Genomic DNA, 26,604 nt, shown 5'->3' on the forward strand with positions numbered 1-26,604 from the left:
GACTATACCCCTTGCCCATCCTCTGGTTCCCCCCCCTTGTCTTTCTCCCCTGACCTCCTGTCCCATGATCCTCTCATATCCCTTTTGTCAATCACCTGCAGATACTGGAAATTCAAGCAACACGCATCAAAGTTGCTGGTGAACGCAGCAGGCCAGGCAGCATCTCTAGGAAGAGATACAGCTCTTGGCTCCATCCCTCCCCCTCCTGTCTTCTCCTATCATTTTGGATCTCCCCCTCCCCCTCCCACTTTCAAATCTCTTACTAATCCTTCCTTCAGTTAGTCCTGACGAAAGGTCTCGGCCTGAAACGTTCACTGTATCTCTTCCTAGAGATGCTGCCTGGCCTGCTGCATTCACCAGCAACTTTGATGCGTGTTGCTTGAATTTCCAGTATCTGCAGTATTCCTGTTGTTTGCGTCCTCAAAGTGAATGTTTCCTTTATAGACACACAATTTTTATATCTCTGGACCGGGCAAAACTACTCCAGACAGCTCGCCTATTTAACAATGATGAAGGTCAATCTCTAGTTTTACTTACCTGTTCTGACAATGGATTAACTGAAGGCTATCTGCACAATGCAGGTTGTCATATCTCTGAATAAGTCTAAGCCAATGACTTCTATCACTTTCTCAGTATCTATTTTGTGGCTCTACTGTTAGACTGTAAAGGAGCTACACAATTTCAAGCCAAGATCATTATCGAGATTTACCTTTATCACCTACAATTTATCTGAAAACCACATCTTTAGGATAAAGTCAACAATAGGGCCAATTATACAGGTAGCTGCGAAAGTGACCCAAACCCTGAATGCTTTTTTGTCACGCCACCTCGGAAGATAGATGCCAAACTACTTCATTCACAATCCACTGGCGTGTGAAGTAGATGACAAGTCTTTTTTCGCAGCAAGGACTTCCATCACTTTTCTTCTGGAGTAACAGCCAGCACCATGAGACAGCATTGTTTCCCCTAAAAATGCTAAGCAGTTCAAAAGACAAACAAAATAATGTTATTGTTTCTATTCCTGAAGCCATCATCAAGCTATCAGTTTGCCATAGTTTGTAGATGACATAACTGAAACCACCGCCCCCTTACCAGGCTTCTATAGAAACCTGGCTCGATAGCACTCTGCTAACAGCCACTGGACTCAGCGTGAGAAAGCTACCTTTCTTGAACTCTGTATGTCTATGGTCGGTATGACTTGGGTCCTACCAAACCAGAACATTGGAATGTTTTGACCACCCGAACACTGACCTGAGCGATTACTGTGTAAGTACTGCCCACATGCAATTATCTGTCAGCAAGAAATAACAGATGATACACCATTTACTAATGTCAGCTTAATCAAACAATTATTAAAAGAAAAAGAAAAAAAAAGAGCCCATTATAATTTAAACCAGTCTAAGTGCACACAGGGTTGGAGCTCATATCTTCCAAAAGCTAGATGTGTCCCTTGGTCACGGCACCAACTCCTCATCACCAATCAGCAGTAGAATGTCCCATCTTGGACTCCATCCAATCGCGCATTCCATAACACCATAAGATATAGGAGCAGAGGTAGGCCATTCGGCCCATTGAGTCTGCTCCGCCATTCAATTATGGGCTGATCCAATTCTTCCAGTCATCCCCACTCCCCTGCCTTCTCCCCATACCCTTTGATGCCCTGGCTAATCAAGAACCTATCTGTCTCTGCCTTAAATGCACCCAGTGACTTGGCCTCTACGGCTACTCATGGCAACAAACTCCACAGATTTACCACCCTCTGACTAAAGTAATTTCTCCACATCTCTATTCTAAATGGACGTCCTACAATCCTGAAATCATGCCCTCTTGTCCTAGACTCCTCAACCATGGGAAATAACTTTGCCATATCTAATCTGTTCAGGCCTTTTAACATTCAGAATATTTCTATGTTATCCTCCTCATTCTCCTACACTCGAGGGAATACAGCCCAAGAGATGCAAACGTTCCTCATACGTTTACCCTTTCATTCCTGGAATCATTCTCGTGAATCTTCTATGAACCCTCTCCAATGTCAGTATATCCTTTCTAAAATAAGGAGCCCAAAACTGCACACAATACTCCAAGTGTGGTCTCACTTATACAGCCTCAACATCACATCCCTGCTCTTATATTCTATACCTCTAGAAATGAATGCCAAAATTGCATTTGTCTTCTTCACCACTGACTCAATCTGGAGGTTAACCTTTAGGGTATCCTGCACAAAGACTCCCAAGTCCCTTTGCATCTCTGCATTTTGAATTCTCTCCCCATCTAAATAATAGTCTGCCCGCTTACTTCTTCCACCAAAGTGCATGACCATATACTTTCCAACATTGTATTTCATTTGCCACTTCTTTGCCCACTCCACTAAACTATCTAAGTCTCTCTGCAAGCTCTCTGTTTCCTCAACACTACTCGCTCCTCCACCTATAATTGGCAAATTTTGTCACAAATCCATTCATCCCATAGTCCATATCATTGACATACACAGTAAAAAGCAACAGTCCAACACCGACCCCTGTAGATTCTAGTTGAATCGAATCCTATAGCTGTCTCTACTGATCTTCTTCTTTCTCCATCTCCTGCCAAAAGACCACAACCCCCACCAGTGTCCATCACAAAACCCTCTCTGCCAAGCTTTCTCTAGAACCTGCTCCCAACGATTGGCAGACTCAACATTCCTAAGTTGAACATCACAGCCCCTTATCTTTACCTGAAACCCAAACACTAATAGCTGCACACACTGATTCTACATAAAGCTATTAAATGATATACCCTACGGCATTAGCAGTAAAAATTGTAACCAGGGCATTACACAATCTTGTCACATTCCTGGGTATTTTTGACAACATGTAGTAGATTTACAATTTTTTGTTTAGCGTTGACATTTTCAAGACAAATATTTTTCATAAAAATCAGTGTACAAGATGCCTGTATGATAAATGTAATGAACCACATATCCAATGGTTTTGCAACACCTTTTGTCATGAAAGATACAAATAGTGTGCGTCTGTTAAGGCAGCTTCCACATTTGGGAAGTGGGCTCTGCACAATGGCTGATGGCAAGTGTATAGAAATCTATGGATATAGAGGTTCATGGTGAAACTCAGCAGCATCAGTTGCAGAATGACATTTATAACTTTGCGAGCCTCTTACTAACTGTATTTGTTAGTTCCACAAATATACCTGGCAAAGTTTCTCCTGGCTGTCATAGGAAACAGAAATCTGAGTACCCAATATCCAAAGCAATTACTATCCACCATCACTATCTCAAGTGTTATGAATGAAAGTCATTTTGAAGATTCATGTTTACAGGGCACCTTCCTCATTGGAACACTATCATAGGTAAAGTAAGCATGAACACACACAATTTGCACTGGACTAAATGTTCACTATGAGAAAATTGTAATATCTGTATCTTGCATGATTTTTTTTGCATTGATGTGGATCTGCATAATAATAGATTAGCAAAAGAAGAATTGCAGAAGATAGCAGCGTTGGAGGAAAAGATTTCAGAAGGCAGGAATGCAATTTAGAAAATTATATTGTTGGCATTTACAGAGGATTTCTTTAAGAGAACAGTATTAATAATTTACTACCCAACTACTCTGTAAGATAACAAGTTTCCTCATCGCTTTGTTGCACCATGCTACACCAACGCTTCGAATTTTAATAACTACACTCACTTGGAGAAGTCGTCAAAATGATTCTTATTCTTCAAGCAAAATACACATGAATTCTAATTTACTTAACTGAATCTGATCGATCATTTTGAATAACATGTTCTTGCTGCATACTTTTCAAAATGGAGAGGTTTTTCAATTAAGTACTTTCTCCAAATAAACTACTCAGTAATGCACCTCTAGCATCGTACAGCTAAATTACAGGGAACAAGAGTACCCAAGTGTAAAGCACAATTTGTGGTGTATTAATCTATTTCAGTCTTGGCACCTTACATCACCTTTAATTCACTGGGCAGATATTGAAAACAAATAGTTTGGCTGATCTCTTCCTGAACAATACCCAATAGTACCAGGAAACTTATGCCTGTAGGAACCTAATCACTAGCTTATCCCCAAGTTTTATCACTGAAATAAACCGTGTAAACCAAAACAATTTCATGCATCAATATAGCTGTTTCATATGAAAGCAGATATTACTTTATAAACACTCATTGATCACCTATAGCTTTGTAAACAGGATAAAAGGTAAAATGCAGATCTGAGATAAATGAACATTACAGAATTACAACTTCAACTAGATGGGATGACTGCACACTGAACAACTCATTAATGGATAAAGTGACAGCAAATCAGTGGAAGGTACACAAATGGAAACTTAACACAGGTCTACTTCCCAAACATAAAATAGCCAGGGCTGACTTAAATAGTAAGAGACAAGAAAGAAAAAGCATCCACAAATGAAATGCTACTGGGAGAAATACAAAGAGCCGAGATCAAAATGTTGACTGTTTATTTCTCCTTCATAGATGCTACCTGAATTGCTGAGTTCCTCCAACATTTTGTGTGTGTTGCTCAAGATTTCCAGCATCTGCAGTATCTCTTGTGTGTAAGAGTCAGGCACCTCTTTTTGTGAAAACATAAATTGGTTTATTATTTTCACATGAATTGAGGGACAGTGGAAAAACTTGTCCATACAGGTCAATTCATTACAATGATGCATTGCGGTAGCACAAGGTAAAACAATAACAATGCAGAATTAAGTGTTAAGTTACAAAGTACAGTACAGGTACATAGGAAGATGCAGGGTCATAATGAGGTAGACTGTGAGGTCAAGAGTCCATCTTATCATACGAGGGAAATCTTCAATAGCATAACAGTGGGATAGAAGCTGCCTATGAGCCTGGTGCTATAAAGACAGAAAATGCTAGGAACACACAGCAGGTCAGGTCACATCTACACAGGAAAAGAAATAGGTTTAACCTTTTAGTTAACAACCTTCCAACAGCACTGGGAAGGAGACAAAAGAAACTACAGGGAAGGTGGGGAGTGGATAAAACTACGATGACCATGGGAATAAGCTGTAAACAAGGTTATCTCGTCAGTAAGTGAATTGTGGCAGTGTGAGAATCAGAACATTAACAAACAAATGTAGGAGGTGTGAAGACATGCCTGATCAGGTGCTGTAGGAACAAAAATCAAAAACATGGGTGAAAGAAAGAACAAAGTTACAATATCACAAATGGTCAACTACTCAGACAAAAATCAAATTACTTTAAGTTGTAGAATTATAATATTAAGTTCAGAGGCTGCAAAGGAACCAGACAAAAAAATGAGGTGATTTTCCTAAAGCTTGCAATGGGCCTCATTGTAACAGTCAGGAGTCAACCATAGACTGCTAAATCAGAGTGGGAGGGGAATAGAGAACTAAAGAGGCAGGTAATGGGAAAGCTCAGGGTTGCCCTTGTGGACCATGCGTAGGTGATCCACAAAGCAATCATCGAATCTGCAATTGATTTTTCCAGTGCGAGGGAAACATCTTAAATACTAAATGCATTAGATTGTACATTACATTAGATTGGGAAAAGGGCAACTGAATTACTACCACACCTAGAAAAGAATGTTGGGGCACTGGAGAGTGGTAAAGGAAGAGATGAATGTACAAGTGTTGCATTGACCGAAGCTGCAGTGGTAAACGTCAGAAGAGGAGGGGCAGGTGGGAATGGAAGAATGGACTAAACACAAGAAAGTTCTGTAGATATTGGAAATCTTGAGCAACACACACAAAATACTGGAGCACTTATACTGAGGACCAAGAACTCAGTAATTCAGGAAACTGTAGAGGGGAATAAACAATCAATATTTCAGGACAAGACCCTTGATACGACTGGAAAGGAAGGGGGCACATTCTTCGTCCTTACCTACCACCACCCCATGGACCTCCATATCCAGCACATCATTCTTTGTAACTTCCACTATCTATAACAGGACCTTCCACTAAGTACATCCTTCTCTCCATCCCCTTTCTGTTGGAATCACTCTGTTCATGACTCTTTTGTCCTCTCATCCCTTCACACCGATCTTTCTCTTGGCACTTAAACTGCAAGCATGAATAATGATACACCTGTCCCTACACCACCATTTGGGGCCCCAACAGTCCTTCCAGGTGAGGCAACACTTCGACCTGCAAGTCTGCTGGGGTCATCTATGGAACCCGATGTGGGCTCCTCTACATTGGTGTAACCTGACACAGATTCAAGAACTGCTTCACTCTGTCCACCACTAAAGACAGAATCTCTTCATGACCATCCATTTCAATTCCACTTCTCATATCTGTCCTTGGCTTCCTATACTACCATGATGAAGCAAAACTAGAGTTAGAGGAGCAACTTCATATTCAGCCTGGATGGCATGAACATTTATTTCTCCAGCTTCCAGTTACTTGTCCCCCCTTCCATTCTTCACTTTTTATTTGTCATTGTGGTTACATTCTCACCCCTTCTCTTCTCCTCACCTGTGCATCTACCTGTTTTCCTTCTTTCTTCAATGGTCCACTGTCCTCTCTTATCAGATTCCTTCTTCTTCAGCTCTTTACTTATTCCATCTATTCTCTCCCAGCTCCTTACTTCATTCCCCGTCCCTCACCTACCCACTTTCCCTCACACCTGGCTTTACCAATTACCTGCCAGCTTGTATGCTTTTCACCTTCCCCCCACTTTCTTATTCTGGGCTCTTTTCCCTTCATTTCCAGACCTAATAAAGGGTCTTGGCCTGAAACATTGACTGTGTATTCCCCTCCGTAGATGCTGCCTGACTTGCTGAGTTTTGTGTTTGTTGTAAGATGGCAGCACGTTTGGATGCAGGAGGGGGCTAGCCAAAGGTGTTTTTTTTAATTTGTTAAATGTGTTTTTTATTATAGCAATACTGGACTCCAGGAACTTTGGGTGCTTCAGGTCTACATGAGCTGCTCATTGAGTGGAGTAGCTGGCCAGCATGTCAGAGGAGCCGGATTGGGTTTGGAGGAACTGCCTGCTACTCAAAGACACCAGAGTTGGTGTGCAAAGGTGGCATGCAGTGTAACCATGAGTGATTGCCTTGGATGTTTCTCTTGTGATCGCAAACCCGTTAGACATAAATATTGTAAGATGCTGCAGGGTGGTTTGGTAGCGTGACAGAGGATAGGAAACCTGCATAGCCTCAGTTGTAGCTAGAACTAGGTGTCAAGCCACGGAGTTTCCTGCTGCTGCAATCCAGAAGAGGTGACACCACAGGTGGTGCAGCATGCTGTCTGACCTCTTCTATCAGAGCTTCCTTCCAGCGTTCAATCAGTGAAATACCGGACTGGATTGCAGTGCCGGAAGCTGCACCATCCATATGCGGATATGTCGCTCAGGGTCCTAGGCCATACGTGGTTTTTTGCTCACTATTTTGAATGTGCTGTGTATGTTTTGCACCTTGGCCCCAGAAGAACACTGTTTCCATGTATGGCTGTATCCATGTATGGCTGAATGATTATTAAGCTTGATTTGATTTGGTACCTGGTAAAATGCAGAAAGGGCAGTAGATGAGAATATGTACCTGATGATGCAATATCATTGAAAGGTGCCAAATGCAAAGAATTATTTGTTGAATGTGGAAGTTTACAGTAGATTTGCAGATTTTTTTTCATTGTTGCTACGTTCCACTCATTCTGCACTTTGCTGATGCAATATATACATCAGAAATTTAGATGTGGTATAAAATACATGTGAAAAATAAAAAGGCAAAACTACAGCAAATGCTGGAAATCTGAAATTATAAAATAATATTTATGGAGGGAAAATAGAATTAATGTTTCAATTGATGTTTAAATCTGGTGTCATTATTTCCAAAATTTGCTGATTTTATTACATCTTAAATACAAACCCCATTTCCAGAAAAGTTGGGATATTTTCCAAAATGCAATAAAAACAAAAATCTGTGATATGTTAATTCACGTGAACCTTTATTTAACTGACAAAAGTACAAAGAAAAGATTTTCAATAGTTTTACTGACTAACTTAATTGTATTTTGTAAACATATACAAATTTAGAATTTGATGGCTGCAACACACTCAACAAAAGTTGGGACAGAGTTAAAATAAGATTGAAAAGTGCACAGAATATTCAAGTAACACCTGTTTGGAAGACTCCACATTAAGCAGGCTAACTGGTAGCAGGTGAAATATCATGACTGGATATAAAAGTAGCGTCCATCAAAGGCTCAGTCTTTGAAGGCAAGGATGGGTCGTGGCTCACCCCTTTGTGCCAAAATTCATGAGAGGATTGTTAGTCAGTTCAAAAGGAACATTTCTCAACGCAAGATTGCAGAGAATTTAGGTCTTTCAACATCTCCAGTACATAATATTGTGAAAAGATTCAGAGAATTCAGAGACATCTCAGTGCGTAAAGGGCAAGGTCGGAAACCACTGTTGAATGCGCGAGATCTTCAAGCCCTCAGGCAGCACTACCTAAGAAACCGTCATGCTACTGTGACAATTATAGCCACCTGGGCTCAGGAGTACTTCGGAAAATCATTGTCACTCAACACAGTCCGTCACTGCATCCAGGAATGCAACTTGAAACTGTATTACGCAAGGAGGAAGCCATACATCAACTCTATGCAAAAACGCCAGCGAGTTCTCTGGGCCCAAGCTCATCTCAGATGGACCGAAAGACTGTGGAACCGTGTGCTGTGGTCAGATGAGTCCACATTTCAGCTAGTTTTCAGAAAAAACAGGTGTCAAGTTCTCTGTGCCAAAGATGAAAATGATCATCCAGATGGTTATCAGCGAAAGTTGCAAAAGCAGCATCTGTGATGGTATGGGGGTGCATCAGTGCCCACGGCATGGGTGAGTTGCATGTATGTGAAGGTACCATTGACTCTGAGGCGTATATTATGATTTTAGAGAGACATATGTTGCCATCAAGGGACATCCATGCTTATTTCAGCAGGACAATGCCAGACCACATTCTGCACTGGCTACAACAGCGTGGGTTTGTAGACACAGGGTGCGTGTGCTTGACTGGCCTGCTGCCAGTCCAGATCTATCTCCTATTGAAAATGTATGGCGCATCATGAAGAGGAGAATCAGACAACGGAGACCACGGACTGTTGAGCAGCTGAAGTCTTATATCAAGCAAGAATGGACAAAATTTCCAATTACAAATCTACTACAATTAGTATCCTCAGTTCCAAAACAATTAAAAAGTGTTATTAAAAGGAAAGGTGATGTAACACAATGGTAAACATGCCTCTGTCCCAACTTTTGTTCAGCGTGTTGCAGCCATCAAATTCTAAATTTGTGTATGTTTACAAAATACAATTAAATTGGTCAGTAAAACTATTGAAAATCTTTTCTTTGTACTTTTGCCAGCTAAATAAATGTTCACATGAATTAACATATCACAGATTTTTGTTTTTATTGCATTTTGGAAAATATCCCAACTTTTCTGGAAATGGGGTTTGTATATTTGAGGTTCAACAACAATTAATGGTTCTAGATATGGGATGGTTGTCTAATGCTCTTATGCTCACTGTAATGAATGGAGATTTATTTCTATATGCACAAACCAAATCATCTTTTGAAAAGCCTGCTGTTATCATAAGGCAAGGTAACTAAAGCAAGAACAACTATATAAACCCACATTTAATTTGATGAATTCCTAAAATCTCTATCATTTCATCCAACATAACAATTTCACAAAATTATTTCAAAGATATTTCAAATTTGAAACAGAGGCACATGTACATTGAGTACAAGAGAAGTTAATACAACATGGAATTATGCTACTATAATGAAAATCTATTTCTAATAATGGGTGCTTATTACGGAACTTTGATGTACATTTTGTTTTCAAACTACTCATTAATTTGTTGCAGGAAGATGTAAGCCTTACACAAAATCTGTTCAATGATAACTCAGATTGAGTTATTCAGATGGCTACAACAGCAGTCAAAAATGGTGGTAAAACTCTCTCCATTTGACAGATGCAATGTTTGATGCTTTAAGATATTCCAGGTTACTGGAAATAACAGACAAAAGTATTGAATAGGATGAATTATACATCTGTCCAGGCCTGTTATTCAACTGGTATTGGAATTAAAGTGAAATAATAGGTAAAAATTTTCTGCTGCAGCTTATGATAGATAAGCTACTGAATGTCCACATACACAAAATGCTGGAGGAACTCAGCAGGCCAGGCAGCATCTATAAAAAAGAGTACAGTCAACGTTTCGGATTGAAACCCTTTGGCAGGATTGGAGAAAAAAAGCTGAGGAATAGATAGGGGGAGGGGAGAGAGAAACGCCAGGCAATAGGTGAAACTTGAAGAGGGAGGGATGAGGTAAACAGCTGGAAAGTTGATTGGTGAACATAGAACATAGAATAGTACAGCACATTACAGGCCCTTCGGCCCACAATGTTGTGCCAACCCTCAAAGCCTGCCTCCCATATAACCCCCCACCTTAAATTCCTCCATATACCTGTCTAGTAGTCTCTTAAATTTCACTAGTGTATCTGCTTCCACCACTGACTCAGGCAGTGCATTCCACGCACCAACCACTCTCTGAGTAAAAAACCTTCCTCTAATATCCCCCTTGAACTTCCCATCCCTTACCTTAAAGCCATGTCCTCTTGTATTGAGCAGTGGTGCCCTGGGGAAGAGGCGTTGGCTATCCACTCAGATATCTATTCCTCTTAATATCTTGTACACCTCTATCATGTCTCCTCTCATCCTCTGTCTCTCCAAAGAGTAAAGCCCTAGCTCCCTTAATCTCTGATCATAATCCATACTCTCTAAAACAGACAGCATCCTGGTAAATCTCCTCTGTACCCTTTCCAATGCTTCCACATCCTTCCTATAGTGAGGCGACCAGAACTGGACACAGTACTCCAAGTGTGGCCTAACCAGAGTTTTATAGAGCTGCATCATTACCTCGCGACTCTTAAACTCTATCCCTCGACTTATGAAACCTAACACCCCATAAGCTTTCTTAACTACCCTATCTACCTGTGAGGCAACTTTCAGGGATCTGTGGACATGTACCCCCAGATCCCTCCGCTCCTCCACACTACCGAGTATCCTGCCATTTACTTTGTACTCTGCCTTGGAGTTTGTCCTTCCAAAGTGTACCACCTCACACTTCTCCGGGCTGAACTCTATCTGCCACTTCTCAGCCCACTTCTGCATCCTATCAATGTCTCTCTGCAATCTTCAACAATCCTCTACACTATCTACAACACCACCAACTTTTGTGTTGTCTGCAAACTTGCCAACCCACCCTTCTACACCCACATCCAGGTCGTTGATTGGTGAGAGAGACAAAAGACCATGGCAAAAAGAAAAGGGGGAAGGAGCACCACAGGGAGCCGATGGGCAGGCAAGGAGATGAGATGAGAGAGGGAAAAGGGGATGGAAAATGGTGAAAGAGACTGAGTGTGGGGAGCATTGCCAGAAGTCTGAAAAATCAATGTTCATGCCGGCAAGCTAGAGACTACCGAAATGGAATATAAGGTGTTGTTCCTACAGCCTAAGTGTGGCCTCATCACGAAAGTAGAAGAGACCATGGATGGACATATCAGAACGGGAATAGGAAGTGGAATTAAAATGGGTGGCCGCTGGGAGATCCCACTTTTTCTGGTGGACGGAGCATACTTGCTCAGCTAAGCCTCTCCCAATCTATATCAGGTCTCACCGATATACAGGAGACCACACTGGGAGCACCAGACACAGTATATGACCCACGGACTCACAGGCGAAGTGTCACCTCACCTGGAAGGACTGTTTAGGGCCCTGAATGGTAGTGAGGGAGGAGGTGTAGGGGCAATCATACACTTGTTCTGCTTGCAAGGATTAGTGCCAGGAGGGAGATCAATGGGGTGGGACAAATGGACAAGGGAGTCAGAAAGCAGAAAGTGTTGGGGGGGGGGGAACGAAAGATGTGCTTCTCCCAGCATGATCTTCCAGTAGCCACTCATTTTAATACCACTTCCCATTCCAACATGTTTATCCGTGGCCTCCTCCACCGTTGTGTTGAGGCCACACTTAGGTTGGAGGAACAACACCTTATATTCCGTTTGGGTAGCCTCCAGCCTGATGGCATGAATATCAATTTTGAAAAACATCCGGTAATGCCTCTCACACCCTCTCTCCTTCACCATTTCCCATCCCCTTTTCCTTCTCTCACCTCATTTCCTTGTCTGCCCATCACCTCCCTCTGGCGCTCCTCCACCCTTTTCATCCTTCCATGGTCTTCTATCTCTTTCACCAATTAACTTCCCAGCAATTTACTTCATTCCTCCCCCTTCAGGTTTCACCCATCATCTTGTGTTTCTCTCTCTCCTCCCCCCACATTTTAAATCTACTCCTCAGCTCTTTTTCTCCAGTCCTGCTGAAGGGTTTTGGCCTGAAACATTGACTGTACTCTTTTCCATAGATGCATCCCCGCCTGCTGAATTCCTCCAGCATTTTGTGTCTCTTTCTTGGATTGCCAGCGTCTGCAGATTTTCTCTTATTTGTGAATGTTCACATATATTGATGCCAAATAGGATAAAAACTACAAAAAAAAACATATTTTCAGAAGACGGCAGATCAGACAAATTCTCTTCCATAAGAACTGAGCAGATATTCAAGCAACCACAAATAATAGCAGTCATATGGAATGAATGTAGCAGTATTGTTTTAAGCAAAAGTATTAAGTATTTTAAGTTAATGTAGTAATATTATGTTCATATTATAGTAAAATCTACTATCATTTGATAGCGAGGATGTTGATCACAGCATTTTATAAAAGCCAGGCATCGACGAAGCCAATATTCTGTGTACACATAATGACCCATAAATCAGAAACAGAACAAAAGAAACTTAAATAAAATTAAGAAATCAGATATAATACCTGAATTATTTCAGAATATTAAAAAAGTTTATCTCTTAAATTTAAGAGAGTACTAACCTGTTGGTTTGAGCTTTTGTTTTACTTATTAGACAGGATCAAGAACAAATGCAATTATGTTAATTATTATTTGTGAACACTAAATGTTATGTTCAGTTACAACACAAGAATAGAACAAATGTAGCACAAGTTAGAATGCCCATATCTTGCACGTTGCCCAAAATTCGACACAGAACAATGGCGCTCTCACCACAAGCAACAGCAAATGTGGCATCTGGAAGTTCCTGGCCTTTTTCTGACTATGCTCTACAGCTGGACACTATATAGCTTATTATCATTCTCCAACATTTATGCCGAATAATCTACTCTTACGTCATATGGCACGTTAGATCCAGTGCGGAATTCAAGAGCCCAATCATTTGAATTAGAGTTTTAATCCTGTAGGATGAAGAAGGGAAAAGGGTGAAATGTTTACTTATGTTTTGTTTCACAATTTTCATTTATCTACATGAAGGCAATTGATGTTTTTGTTTTCTTTTAGCAAAGTAAAACATTAACTATATCCTTAGCAACTTACATTCTCTTCCTGTCAAATAATGCACTGTCACTGTGAGTGCTTGCATCATAAAGGCTGCTTCAGTGTCACTCTAGTCATATGAGGTCACTAACTAACAAATACACATTAAATAGCATAGAGAGCTTGGCCATCAGTAGACCTCTTCGAAATTTCTTTTTTCACAATAAACTGTCAGGAAATTAGTCAACATATGTTTTAAAGATCCCCGTCGCTACTCAGATAGAGCTCAAAAGAGCCCAAGTAAACATTAATATCCAGCAGTTTTACCAGATTTGACAATAGTATTCTGCTGAATTTACCAGTGGAAGTGAAACAGCTTGCAAAGGTGGTCATTTAATTGTTCCAATTGGTATCATCTACATTATATACCAAGTTCTTCATAGATTTAAACAATTCTAATAAGCAATCTAGGTCATTTGGATGTATGTTTTTGTGGAATATGCAACATAATTAGATTTCATGTTTACAAAAGCTGCTCAGAATGATGCATAGTTTGTCTGGCTTCTTTGTATCGAGCTCAAATACATCAACCTTACTGGTCCAATATGAGATGACTAAAGTCGCGTCATTCGTTGGAAAAAAACTGAAACCAATTTGCACAGCCTTAATTTCTTAGGTATAATACGTGTGCACAGTGGTAGTTTAACTAATAACTTACCAAAGATCCATAACAGGTCCATGATTTGACCTGCAGTATAATGTATTAATAACTTTTGAGTCATACCAGTAACTAGGAAACAAGTAGTTGCTACCTGCATCAATAAAAATATATTTGCTTCTACATGAGACTCAGAGAAAGTGAATTGAAATTGTTTTCACCTAAATTACAATTCCATGTCTTCTTTCTGTTAGTTTTGAAGATATCTAGGTGTTGAAACCAACACTAAGATATCTTCTAACTTATCTTGCCCAATCACTATTGTAGCCCCATCTCTTAAATAGACAACCTACAATATTTCCAAGTTCACAAATTTTACAAAAAACATAAAAATTATACAACAATACAGAACGTTATCTGAATAAGTAAATTTAATCCATAAATACATTATTCAATAACTATATAACAGTAAGAAAATCAAAATGTTTCTGGTTTGCATAAAACCTTATAAATATTAAGAAATTCTCCAATCTTTCAGAGAATAGACTATTACTAGAAGCAAAAGTAATGATTTCCATTCATATAATTCATAGAAAATTTCGAAGATTCAAATTACATTTATGATCAAAGAATGTATAAATTATACACCTTGAAATTTGTCTGCTTATAGGCAGTCACAAAGTAAGAAACTCAAATAACCCAATTTAAAAAAAGACCAAAAACCACTGGTCAGAAAAACAGAGATAAAAAAGCACACTGTGCAAGCAACTGAAGCAAGCCAACAGCATCCCAAACCAGACGGAGACCCAGGTCTGCTCCTGGAGCAGCCAGAATAGACCCAAGCCAAGCCTTGGTTCCCAGTGTTCACACCAGCAGGGCAGAAACGCACAGCAGCCAGATCAGTTCACAGCCTCATGGAGAAAGGAATGAACATTCACGAGAGTGTGAGAAAAATCAGCCTGACCCTTGCCTCCGTACCTGATGCTCTGCCTTCCAGGCTATCTGTGCTGGTGTTTAAATTGTCCAAGCACCAAGTTCCAAGACACGGATCCAAATTCCCCGAAATGCCTGGGCCAAAGCCATTTTCAATTTCACCAACTCAGCTCAGTGCCTGGAGCAATTCAACCTTGCACCCGGGTCAAGTGGAAGGGCATTGAAACTCTTCTGCATTGATTCCTCTCCAAATCGCTCACTCCATCTCCAGCAGTGATACAAACTCTGTCTGTCTACAGCTGAAACATACTGCACCTCACGATGCTCCAGCAAGGCTCATCCCCCAAACCAGACTCATCTACACTGATCTCCTCACCAGCTGTGGCAATATTTCACCACAATTTGCTTCAACAAGGTGTTATAAGTAATGTTTCTAGTCCATTCTCTTGCCTTATGATTTAGCAGATAAGCTGTCACATATCGTCAGTAGCGTCATCTTAAATCGAAATGATGATGGTACTCCCAAGATTACTCAATAATAGGATTACTTGATAAATAGAAATTTGTTTATTATTACAGCCTTTGTTTACTCTCCATAAGTGTATGCTTGCAGCAATTCTACAGCCTCTTAGTGGCAGTGTTTTGGAACACATGCTTCAGCAAATTACTGAACTACTGTAAGCAACTGAGCCATAAGTTAGTATTCAGCAGATATGAAACGCTCAGTCATTTTTTCCACTTTAATACAGCCTAATGCTACCTGGATAGTTATTAACTAACTTTAACCAAGTATCACTAAATAAATTTTTAAAAAAACAAACCCAAAATCAAAGGAATTATAGAAAATCCTTTATGCTAAGCCTTTAACAATATTATTATTGCACTACCATTTCATTAGCCACTATTTTTAACAGGCATTATACTTAGCAGCAGCTTCATTAAAGCATCCCCAATGTCCAAATATAAACCCCAATCTTCCTATCAACTACATCTAACCAGCTTCTGCTTGTAATCTCACGATTCAACTTAAAAAAGTTGTTCATTCTTAAGAAGTTGGAATCCACTCAACCTAAGCTATTAGGACAAATTCCTGATTAAATTAGTTTTTTTGAAACATGTTCTATGTAAAAGACAATCAGCAGTTGTATTATACCTACATTTCCAGAAGGCAAAATATAAAAGCTCTTGTTGCAGGACATAACACGTTGGCCAAGGACAAAAGTGGTTAGCTAACGGGATGTATAAATGGGTCTTTGGTTGGCAAGATGTAATGTCACAGGAACTGGTGCTGGTGGTTCAATTTCTGATAGTATACATAAATGACTTGGATGACTGCACAAAGTACAACATTAAATAAGTTGATGACAAAGAGAAATGTGAAAGTAAATTAAACTGGATCTGAGCATAACAATACAGAGAAATTAAATGAGTGGACAAAAATCTAGAAAATGGAGAACACTATGAAAGCATGTGAAATTGTCCACTTTGGCATGAAGATAAAACAAAAGTATGTTATCAAATTGGTGCTAGTTTACAGAGTCCCAAGATACAAAGGGATCTAGGTGCTTGAGTACAAGACTTGCAAAAGGCACAGCAAGTTAGTAGTGAAACTAAAAGAATGTTAACACTTATTACAAGAAGAAGGGAACACAAAAGTAGTGAGATGCTCTCCTTAGTGATTTGTTTCTGCGTGTGATGGATATTCAGGCGAATATGTTTTGCCAAACTCATTTCCTAAATGCAGCAGCTGCCACTTGTGAGATCAAACAGTGAAAATAAACAACTAGTGTACGTCTTCTGGTCATAAACAGGGACCAGTCCCCAGGTCTTAAAATGTAAACTGCAAGCAGTAATCAACATGAAGTTAAAAAGACAGCTTTGCAAACAAGCTCTGTATAGACCATCAATTTGCTGGCTCACACCATGAGCCTAACTGCTGGAGAGATGCAGCTAAGACAATGAGTTATTTGATTTAGCTTGTTGAAAACAGACAATGCTGACTAAATTGCTTAATTCAAGGAAGCTTGTAGACTAGACGGAAATAAACACTTGGCATATCAATAACTGATCTATTAATGCTGGAAGTTGTATGAACTCAAAGAATTTAGTTTTACAGCAGTAATTGAGGTCTATCTCTCCAAAAAGCTTTCAGACAGTTTTTGTAAAAAGAATAGCTGAAGAAATATGTTTGAATTCACCCAAGTGGCAAAGAAAAAGTGTACAAATATAGATAGCAGTTCAAGCTCCTTAGGAATGAGGTAAGGAATATCAGGAAACATTGAAGAAACACAGGGTGAACTAGAACCAATTCCTCTAGTTTTGATTTCTGTGACAGACGATTCATTCATCTGCAGCTTTGGTCTGTCTTTTTAGTTGATAGGAATTGTACCTACGTTTTGGAAATCCCTTGTGTTTTAGAAATGGTTTGTAATTTGGAAATACTTAAGACAGAATTCCTCTGTAGTTTTAAATGTGTTTTAACAAAATTGTTTGGATTTAAACATGTATCACTGAAAATAAAATAATTGTGTTTTAAACTACTTTGCAAGTGGAAAGTAGCTTCTTCATGGTAGGGAGAGGGGACCCACCACTTGAAACTCGCTATGGAGAACAAAAAGGGAAGCGAACTTGTCCTTGAAAATTGGGTCATTACAGTACATAACCTCCCTTTAGTGACAGTACTTACGACTATTTATTAATGGATAGGGCTTAAGGTCTGCTTTTCCGTCTAGAATTTCACAGTCAGCAAATCAAATACCATCACATGCAGATACTGTAAATTTAGATGGCAATAGCAGATTAAAATTGTAATAAAAAATTTTTACATAAGGAATTTACATTGAATGACTTATGGGCATAAGGTGACTGATGCAATTTACTTTGAATACACCAGATATAGATCAGAAAAATTGTGGGAAATAAAGAGTACACACTCGCACAAAATCAGCGATGGAGAATTTTGATAAAATTACAAGGATAAAGAAAATAATAATGTTGCACTAGCTGCAAAGAAACAGAAACAATAAATGAGACCAATGACAATTATTGCAAAAGTGTTTTGGGAGCATCCCTTTCATCTGCTGAGTATGGGAAAGTACTAATGCATTTCCAAATGAATCAAATTCCATTAATTCATCATCTAGCAAAAGAAGACAACGAATCCAAGTCATCACTGCAATTGCAATGGCACATTAAATACAATTTGGCTTATGAACCACTATTAAGAAATAAAAATTGAATACAGGATATATATTTTATCCCAGCCACCATCTTCATGCTTGATCCTCATAAATGAGAAAATTTAATGTGATTATTATTGTGGTCAGTAAACCTTATCAACTCAGGTATCATATCCTTCCTAAGTAGAATCTACTAAGTATACTCTAACCAGAGTTCATAAATGACAAAATGAAAGAGCTTTCACCTCTTTGTATTCTTGTCTCATGAACATAAGTTATGTAGTTTTATGTGAGTTCTATATTATTCTTAAAATTTTGCTTCTTCCCAAGTCCTTAGCTTTTCACCATTTCAAAAAGATTAATTAATCTTGTTTATATTTAAAATGAACAAACTCATACACCATCACAAGCTCCATTTGCTACGTGTCGCTTGCTTTATCGTTTTGCTCTTAAACTTCATTGTTCCTGTTTACAATGCACAGTGTCACCAAATGAGATACACAACTCTCTATTTCTTCACTTAGGTTTTACAAATATCTGGATGAGTGTCCAAAGTTGCATTTCCAATGTGTATAGATATGTGTTACTCTAACGCTCAACTATTAAACTAATCATAATAAAAATTCATCACAGAAAAAAGCAAAATTGCATATAAAGTTATGAGTTTGAAGTTGTTTCAGGGTGAAGAGAGATGCAAGAAATATAAACAAAGTTCAAAGTACATTGTTAATCAAAGTACATATGTCATTTTCTTGCAGGGATTCACACTAGGACAAAGAAATACAATGGAGAATCTTTGAAAAACTTACACAAAGACTGACTAGCAATCAATGTGCAAAAGACACACTGTTTAGCAAATACAAAAATAATAAAAATAGTAAATAGATAAATAAAACTAAGAATATGAGTTGTAGAGTCCTTGAAAGTGAGTCATAGGTTGTGTTCTGTGATCAGTTCAGTGTTGAGGTAAGTGAAGTTATCCACTCTCGTTCAGGAGCCTGATAGTTGAGGGGTAATAACTGTTCATGAACCTGGTGGTAAGGGACTTAAGTAAGGTTCCTATACTTCCTTCCTGATGGCAGCAATAAGAAGAGAGCATGGCCCGGATGGTGGGGGTCCTTGATGATGGATGCTGCTTTCCTGTGGCAGCGCTCCTTGTGGATGTGCTCAATGGTGGGGAGGACATTTCCTGTGATAAACTAGGCTGTATCCTCTACTTTTTTGTCAGCATTTCCATACCAAGCTGTGATGCAGTCAGGATACTCTCTAATGTACATCTACAGAAGTCTGTTAAAGTTTTAGATGACATGTCAAATCTGCGCAATCTTCTAAGAAAGTACAGGTGCTGCCATGCCTTCTTTGAGATGGCACTTACTTGCTGGTCTCTGGACAGATCCCCTAAAATAATAACTCCCAAGGAGTTTAAAGTAAATGACTCTCTCCACCTCCGATCCCAGGATAAGGACTGGCTCATGGATTTCTGGTTTCATCCTCCAGTAGTCAATAATCAGCTCTTTGATTTTGCAGACAGTAAATGAGAGGTTCTTGTGGCACCATTCCAACTAGATTTTCAATCTCCGTCCTATATGCCAATTCATCACTATCTTTGATTCGGCCAACAACAGTGAACTATTGCGAAAACTATTCTCCAATAAGCGTGGCATTCATTGAGGAAGATTTATTTTATTCAGAATCAGATTTATTATCACCGGCATGTGACTTGAAATTAGCAGTAGCAAATCAATGCAATATATCAAATAGAAAAAAATAATAATAATAAATAAATAAATTAGAGTATGCGTATACTGTACAGTATAGAATAGATTTTTTAAAACTGCAAAAAACAGAAATATTGTATATTTAAAAAGTGAGGTAGTGTCCAAGGGTTCAATGTCCATTTAGGAATCGGATGGCAGAAGGGAAAAAGCTGTTCCTGAATCGCTGAGTGTGTGCCTTCAGGCTTCTGTAACTCCTGTCTGATGGTAACAGTGAGAAAAGGGCATGCCCTGGGTGCTGGAGGTCCTTAATAATGGACACTGCCTTTCTGAGACACCGCTGTCTGAAGATGTCTTGTGTTCTCTGGTAGTTTAGCTATTTGTTAAAGAAGTATGTTTGTGAATTTATTTTGTCAACATTTCCCTTCATGAAAGTTTCAATGTAATTTCCTTGAATTTCCTTTTTTTTTTTTACAAATTTAAGAAGAGAAGTCAGCAAAGACTATTAAAACTAAAAATGCACACAAGTCCAATGGGAACCATGCAATGGAATGACTATAACTGCATGAAAGATTGCAAAAATAATTATGGGAATGCAGACTGGAAGCACTGAATGGTAAAGTGAAATGCAGCAAAATGGGCTAACTGCTCTGAATCTTCAATAGCAATAATATGTATCCTAGATTGTACATAGTAATACTAAGCATCACTTAGACTTTGTTTGTGATCCATAATTCATCATGAATGTGATAACATAAGGATAACATTGATGATCTGGTAGAAGTATGCTCAATTACCTGAGTTAGCTTGGAACGTTAACCTTAATTAAAAATAAATAATTGCTTCCTTGCAACTATGGAATTCTAATATTTAGAGTTCATTTATTGTAATTTTATTTTGAAAACCACTTCCTGTGTTTATATTTTCTATCTAATTCTTAACATTGAAAAAACACAATTAATGCATGCAAGTATGGAATGCAGAAAATCTACCTACTAACATTTCACTTTAAACTCTTGTACCTTGTAGTAATGCAACTAGGTTAATTAGGTTCACTTAGTAATAAACACTGTTAAATCTTTACTAATACTAAATAGTACTGTGTAGATGAAAGAGAAGGAATTTCAAGATTGCATAATATATAAAAAGGCCATATTTTGTCCAGAATAGCGTATGTTGAAAATATTACTGTAGGACTGAACATTCAGATGTCTTGTATATTAGAACATAGTATGTCTGAATTTAGAAGTATTTAAAGGAAAATATAAGTTCTAAATAACACCAAAACAAAAGTAGTAATGGGAACTGGAAACAAGCATTCAGTAAATTGCCTATCTTGATGAAAGACCATTTTGAAGGTTTAATTTAAGAAGCCCCAATTGGCAGTACCAGCTCATACTTTCTAAACTTCAGATCAACTGGTTGCTAACTGTGCTGCTGGAAAGTAGAACATAGCCTTAATTACGAAATACTGGGCTGTGAAAAACTAAGAGTGATAAATATAATGTCACAGCTTTGGTTCCAGTATTCACCTGTTTGCATTTGCAACTGCAACAACACTTGATTATTTTTTCAAACAAAATGGGAAGAAAGTTGTTTACCAAGCTAAAGGCAGTGTACTACTACAAAATCATTTTGAATCCTCAGCTGCCCAGGCAGAAATTATTTTTTTTTTTTTTTTTTTTTTTTTTTTTTTTTTTTTTTTTTTTTATACACACTCTCTCACTCACATTGGTAAGATATACCACAGGTAAAATTTGATTAAGATTCATTCATTCTTTATCACAGATAAAAAGCACTTTTGGATACCAAACTTCCAAAAGCTCTAAATATTAAGAATTTCTAAGGTATTAAATAGCCACGTTGTTTGAAACAACTCTAGGTGACTGATCTTCAGTGAATTTACTTTAAAATAAGGTATTGGTAAAATTAGTAAAAAAATATTACTTTACAAAGTGTTTTTAGGAGCCTCTATGGCAAACTGAGGCTCTCCCTTGCCATCACTTTTCCTAGTATCTCCCATGATCACCCGAGTGACAAAGAAAAATAAGGTAATGTGCCTTAATGACAATCGCTTGGAGGGTTGATATCCATCACCATGAAACTCTTCTAGTGGTTGTTCATAGCACACAGCAAGTCCAGCCTCCTCGAATACCATGACCCACTACAATTCACCTACCACTGAAATATGAGATCATTTCCCTGGCCCTACACTCACGTCTGGAACACCTGGCACCTACATCAGACCATGACCTATTGAACATAGTTCCACTTCTAACACCATAATACAAAACAAACTCATATCCAAATTCCTACACCTAGGACTCTACACTTCCCTCTGCAACTAGACGATTGTTTTGACCAACAGAACACAATCAGTAAAAATAGGCAACAACACCTCCACTACGATTACCTTCAACATCACTGCCAGCAAGGTTGCATCCTTAAACCCTTTACTATACTCCCTCTGTGCTCATGACTGTGTAGCCAAGTTCTGCTTCTACTCCATTGACAAGTTTGAGTACCACCACTACTGTGTGCCATATCTCTAACAGCAAGACAAAGAGAACAAGGAGAAAGAGTCTTAGTGACACAATGGCAAACAACAACATTCCCTTCAATATCACCAAAACAAAGGTGCTGGTCATTGTGTACATGCCTCTGTCTCTATCAGAGATGCTGAGATGGGCGGGGATGTTTGACAGCTTCAGGTTGCTAGTCCAGCCACCGCTACACTGTGGCCAAAAAAAGGCAAACCAACATGTCTAGTTGTCAGGGACATGCCAAATTCTTCAGAAGTCTTTGGAAATTTAACATATCCCTGATAACTCCTACCAAACTTTTAAAAATGCACTACAGAAAGCATCCTATCTGAATGCACCACAGCTTGGTACAACAACTACTTCATCCAAAAATTGAGTGAACATTAGAGTCCAGCACTGACTCCAGCATGGACATGTGCCACACCATCACTCCAGTGGAGCACCCAACTCCAACACCTCCCCCAGGTGGCTGCAAGCAGATGGAACTGCAATTTGAGGCCTCGTCCTCACTACAATCAAAGGCACACAGTTTCCCACCGTTCACCAATAAACTAATGAATTGCACATGCAGCATTTGACACCACCAATCATCTTGTGATAACAAGAAAAGCAACTAAAATGATCACTCGCTATTAGACAGCACATCTATTTAGTGGACCAACACCTCTCTGTCGCAGGCAGCATCACAGTCTGGACCAAGTAAAGCTCCTTCAGTTTCTCCACCAACAAACAACTCGCTGATGGGGTACACCTGCAGTACTTTAATTTCTAAATGTCCAGCATGGTCTTGTAATCATAAAAATATACATTTAATAAAGACAATAACATCTTTGGTTCATCCATAGATGCTGTTGCGTTAGAGCATGCCACCATCTTATTGGAATTTTCTCAAATATACAATTTTCCTTTCATATAACTACATTAATAAATCAGCTAATTCATAAAAATACTGCGGCATAAGTAATAAAGTTAGCTGTACATTCCAAACTATGAAACAGAAAAGTCTGAAGATTTAATCTTAATTTTTCTGATTCAAATAGATCTTGAGCCGTTTGCAACATTCATTGGTACTCAATACAGATTGCCAGTAGTTCTAGCAAGCTTTTAAAATGTTACAATCATATGTAGCCCCCGGCCACCCTCAGGGTCGCTCGGCTCGCTGTCGTCTAGGGAAACAGCCTCGGCCCCACCAAACTGGATAATTCATTTGTGTGGATGCTGTGTGAGGTACCCCACCCCGCCCAAATAACAGACAATACACCAGATGCAATTAAATGATTTACAGTTTATAGATATTACTGGAACTATGTAATTAAAAGAGAATAAAATATAAAAGGAAAATAAAAGGCGCCACACTTATCAAAGTTCAATCTCTTTGTGCACAAACAGTTGGAGCTCAAGGACCTTCTTTTTCACCCTGCGACCCCCTCGGACCACCTCGACCGGCCGCCTAGGACCAACAACAGTGGCCGACCAGACACTCCACACCAGTCCATCTCCGTCTCCTCGCCGAACGTCCCGCTCGGGGTCCGACCCCCTTAGCGGACTCACAGCACCTCGTCCATCCTCTGTCTCGATCTCCCGCCTTCTGCCCCAAAACCCCGCGCATACAGTATCTTCAAATACACCAAAACCATAACAACTATCCCAATTGGTTAATAGCACTCTCTTATCACACACTAAAGCAAAAACAAACTGTTAGCGCAAACTTTCTCAGCGTTTAACACAACAAATCCACATTCTCCAGATTACCATAACAAAGATGCCATTTTAATTAGCCTCCGAAGTAACATAAAAGTTGAAACCCCCTTACACATAGATACATTTTATCCCCATGCAGTTGCTCCATTCCACCAATATGTTCAAAACACCAAATTTATTTTTGTAAGACACACTAAACAGCTTTTTTAATATGGACAGAGTACAGAATAAACAAAGAGCAAATCTTAGGAAAAACACACAAAATGCTGGAGGAACTCAGAAGGCCGGGCAGCATCTATGGAAAGGAATAAACAGTCAACACTTCGGTCCCAGATCCTTCATCAGACACTGGAGCAAATCTTTAGCAAGAAGTTTGAGTAGCTGGCTTGGTTGTCTATATGGACTTCAGCAAGGCCTTTGACAAGGTTCCACATGGAAGGTTAGTTAGGAAGGTTTAATCGTCAGGTATTAATATTGAAGTAATAAAATGGATTCAGCAGTGGCTGGATGGGAGATGCCAGAGAGTAGTGGTGGATAACTGTTTGTCAGATTGGAGGCCAGTGACTAGTGGTGTGCCTCAGGGATCTGTACTAGGTCCAATGTTGTTTGTCATATATATTAATGATCTGGATGATGGGGTGGTAAATTGGATTAGTAATTATGCAGATGATACTAAGATAGGTGGAGTTGTGGATAATGAAGTAAGTTTTCAAAGCTTGCAGAGAAATTTAGACCACTTAGAAGAGTGGGCTGAAAAATGGCCGATGGAGTTTAATGCTGATAAATGTGAGGTGCTACATTTTGGTAGGACTAATCAAAATAGGATCTACATGGTAAATGGTAGGCCACTGAAGAATGCAGTAGAACAGAGGGATCTAGGAATAATGGTGCATAGTTCCCTGAAGGTGGAATCTCATGTGGATAGGGTGGTGAAGAAAGCTTTTGGTATGCTGGCCTTTATAAATCAGAGCATTGAGTATAGAGTTGGAATGTAATGTTGAAATTGCACAAGGCATTGGTAAGGCCAATTTTGGAGTATTGTGTACAGTTCTGATCACTGAATTATAGGAAAAATGTCAACATAATAGAGAGAGTACAGAGACGATTTACTAGAATGTTACCTGGGTTTCATCTCCTAAGTTACAGAGGAAGGTTGAACAAGCTGGGTCTTTTTTCTTTGGAAAGCTTCTTTGGAGTGGAGAAGGTTGAGGGGGGACTTGATAGAGGTACTTAAAATTATGAGGGGGATAGATAGAGTTAACGTGGATAGGCTTTTTTCCATTGAGAGTGGGGGAGATTCAAACAAGAGGACATAAGTTGAGAGTTAAAGGGCAAAAGTTTAGGGGTAACATGAGGGGGAACTTCTTTACTCAGAGAGTGGTAGCTGTGTGGAACGAGCTTCCAGCAGAAATAGTTGAGGCAGGTTCGATATTGTCATTTAAAGTTAAATTGGATAGCTATATGGACAGGAAAGGAATGGAGGGTTATTGGCTGAATGCAGGTCGGTGAGAGTAAGAGTTCGGCATGGACTAGAAGGGCCGAGATGGCCTGTTTCTGTGATGTAATTGTTATATGTTATATGGTTATATGGTTTCAGTCTGATGAGTAGCTCACACATTGCTCACTTTATTTTAATGAAGACATTACAAAACTGCAGAGGATTGGTGATGAGGCCTGGGATGGCTGGTCATTATATCCATCCTCACCACTTTCTGATCCAGTTTTAACATCTCCAGACTTCACATTTCACTCATCCCACTCAACCCTACCAAATAGCATTTACCCACACCACTCTCCAATACCATTTGCTGAATCGAAATGTCACAATCCTACCCTCACCCTTTTCTGAGACATCTTCTTATTTTTCTTCTTCCTTTTTATGGTGGTTGGCAGTCCATCTTAAAGTTGCATTACTGCCACCAACTGGACTGGAGTGTGGTGTAGAGAATTGGGGGTGAACCCTTACTACTTATTTCAAACAAAAGCCAAATTCACCCCAAAAAGTCCTATAGGTTGTAAACGATGAAAGACAATACTGTGAATTAAAGTCACTCCCATAACTTAACAACATTTTAAATGAAAACTATCAATCCATCAATCCCCAAAGATTGTAATGAAACCTGCATTTAATTTCTTTCAACCTTATATGCTTCACACTGTAATAGTATATGTTCAACTGTTTCACAATAATGACAAAACCTACACAACTCAGAAAGGTGATTTCCAGCAAGATATAAAGAATAATTAAGTATGGTAAGCCCAATTCTAAGGCGTGTCAAAACTAAACTCACTTGCTCCACCAACTATCAATTTAGATTGATTGCTCTCTACCTGCAATCCCCACCGTCCAATTTCCCAATCCCAGTCCCCAAATAAACTTCTATGTTCACATACACAAATCCAAATCTACTTGAGAGACCCAGTGGCCCCTCTCACCATTCCATCCCTCCATTCTTTCTGCTGGAGGCGGCTCTCCCCCTCCCTC

General features: G+C 39.2%; 2 protein-coding genes across 7 annotated transcripts in view; one reads left to right on the forward strand and one right to left on the reverse strand.

Annotated features, from left to right (window-relative positions):
- stk33 (serine/threonine kinase 33) overlaps positions 1 to 26,604 on the reverse strand; it is a 226,891-nt gene that overhangs the window by 176,764 nt on the left and 23,523 nt on the right. The window lies entirely within an intron of this gene.
- The window catches only part of rpl27a (ribosomal protein L27a), a 462,905-nt gene that overhangs the window by 30,353 nt on the left and 405,948 nt on the right, over positions 1 to 26,604 (forward strand). Inside the window, exon 1 of one of the 2 annotated variants that reach the window (XM_072272565.1) lies at positions 688 to 693. The exons of the other annotated variant lie outside the window; for it this stretch is intronic. Coding sequence (XP_072128666.1) covers positions 692 to 693 — 2 coding nt within the window. The 5' untranslated portion in view covers positions 688 to 691. Of the gene's footprint in view, positions 1 to 687; positions 694 to 26,604 lie in introns of those variants that run through there. 2 annotated transcript variants of the gene reach the window in all.

The sequence above is a fragment of the Mobula birostris genome, chromosome 11 (assembly GCF_030028105.1).
Source record: "Mobula birostris isolate sMobBir1 chromosome 11, sMobBir1.hap1, whole genome shotgun sequence".
NCBI lineage: Eukaryota > Metazoa > Chordata > Chondrichthyes > Myliobatiformes > Myliobatidae > Mobula > Mobula birostris.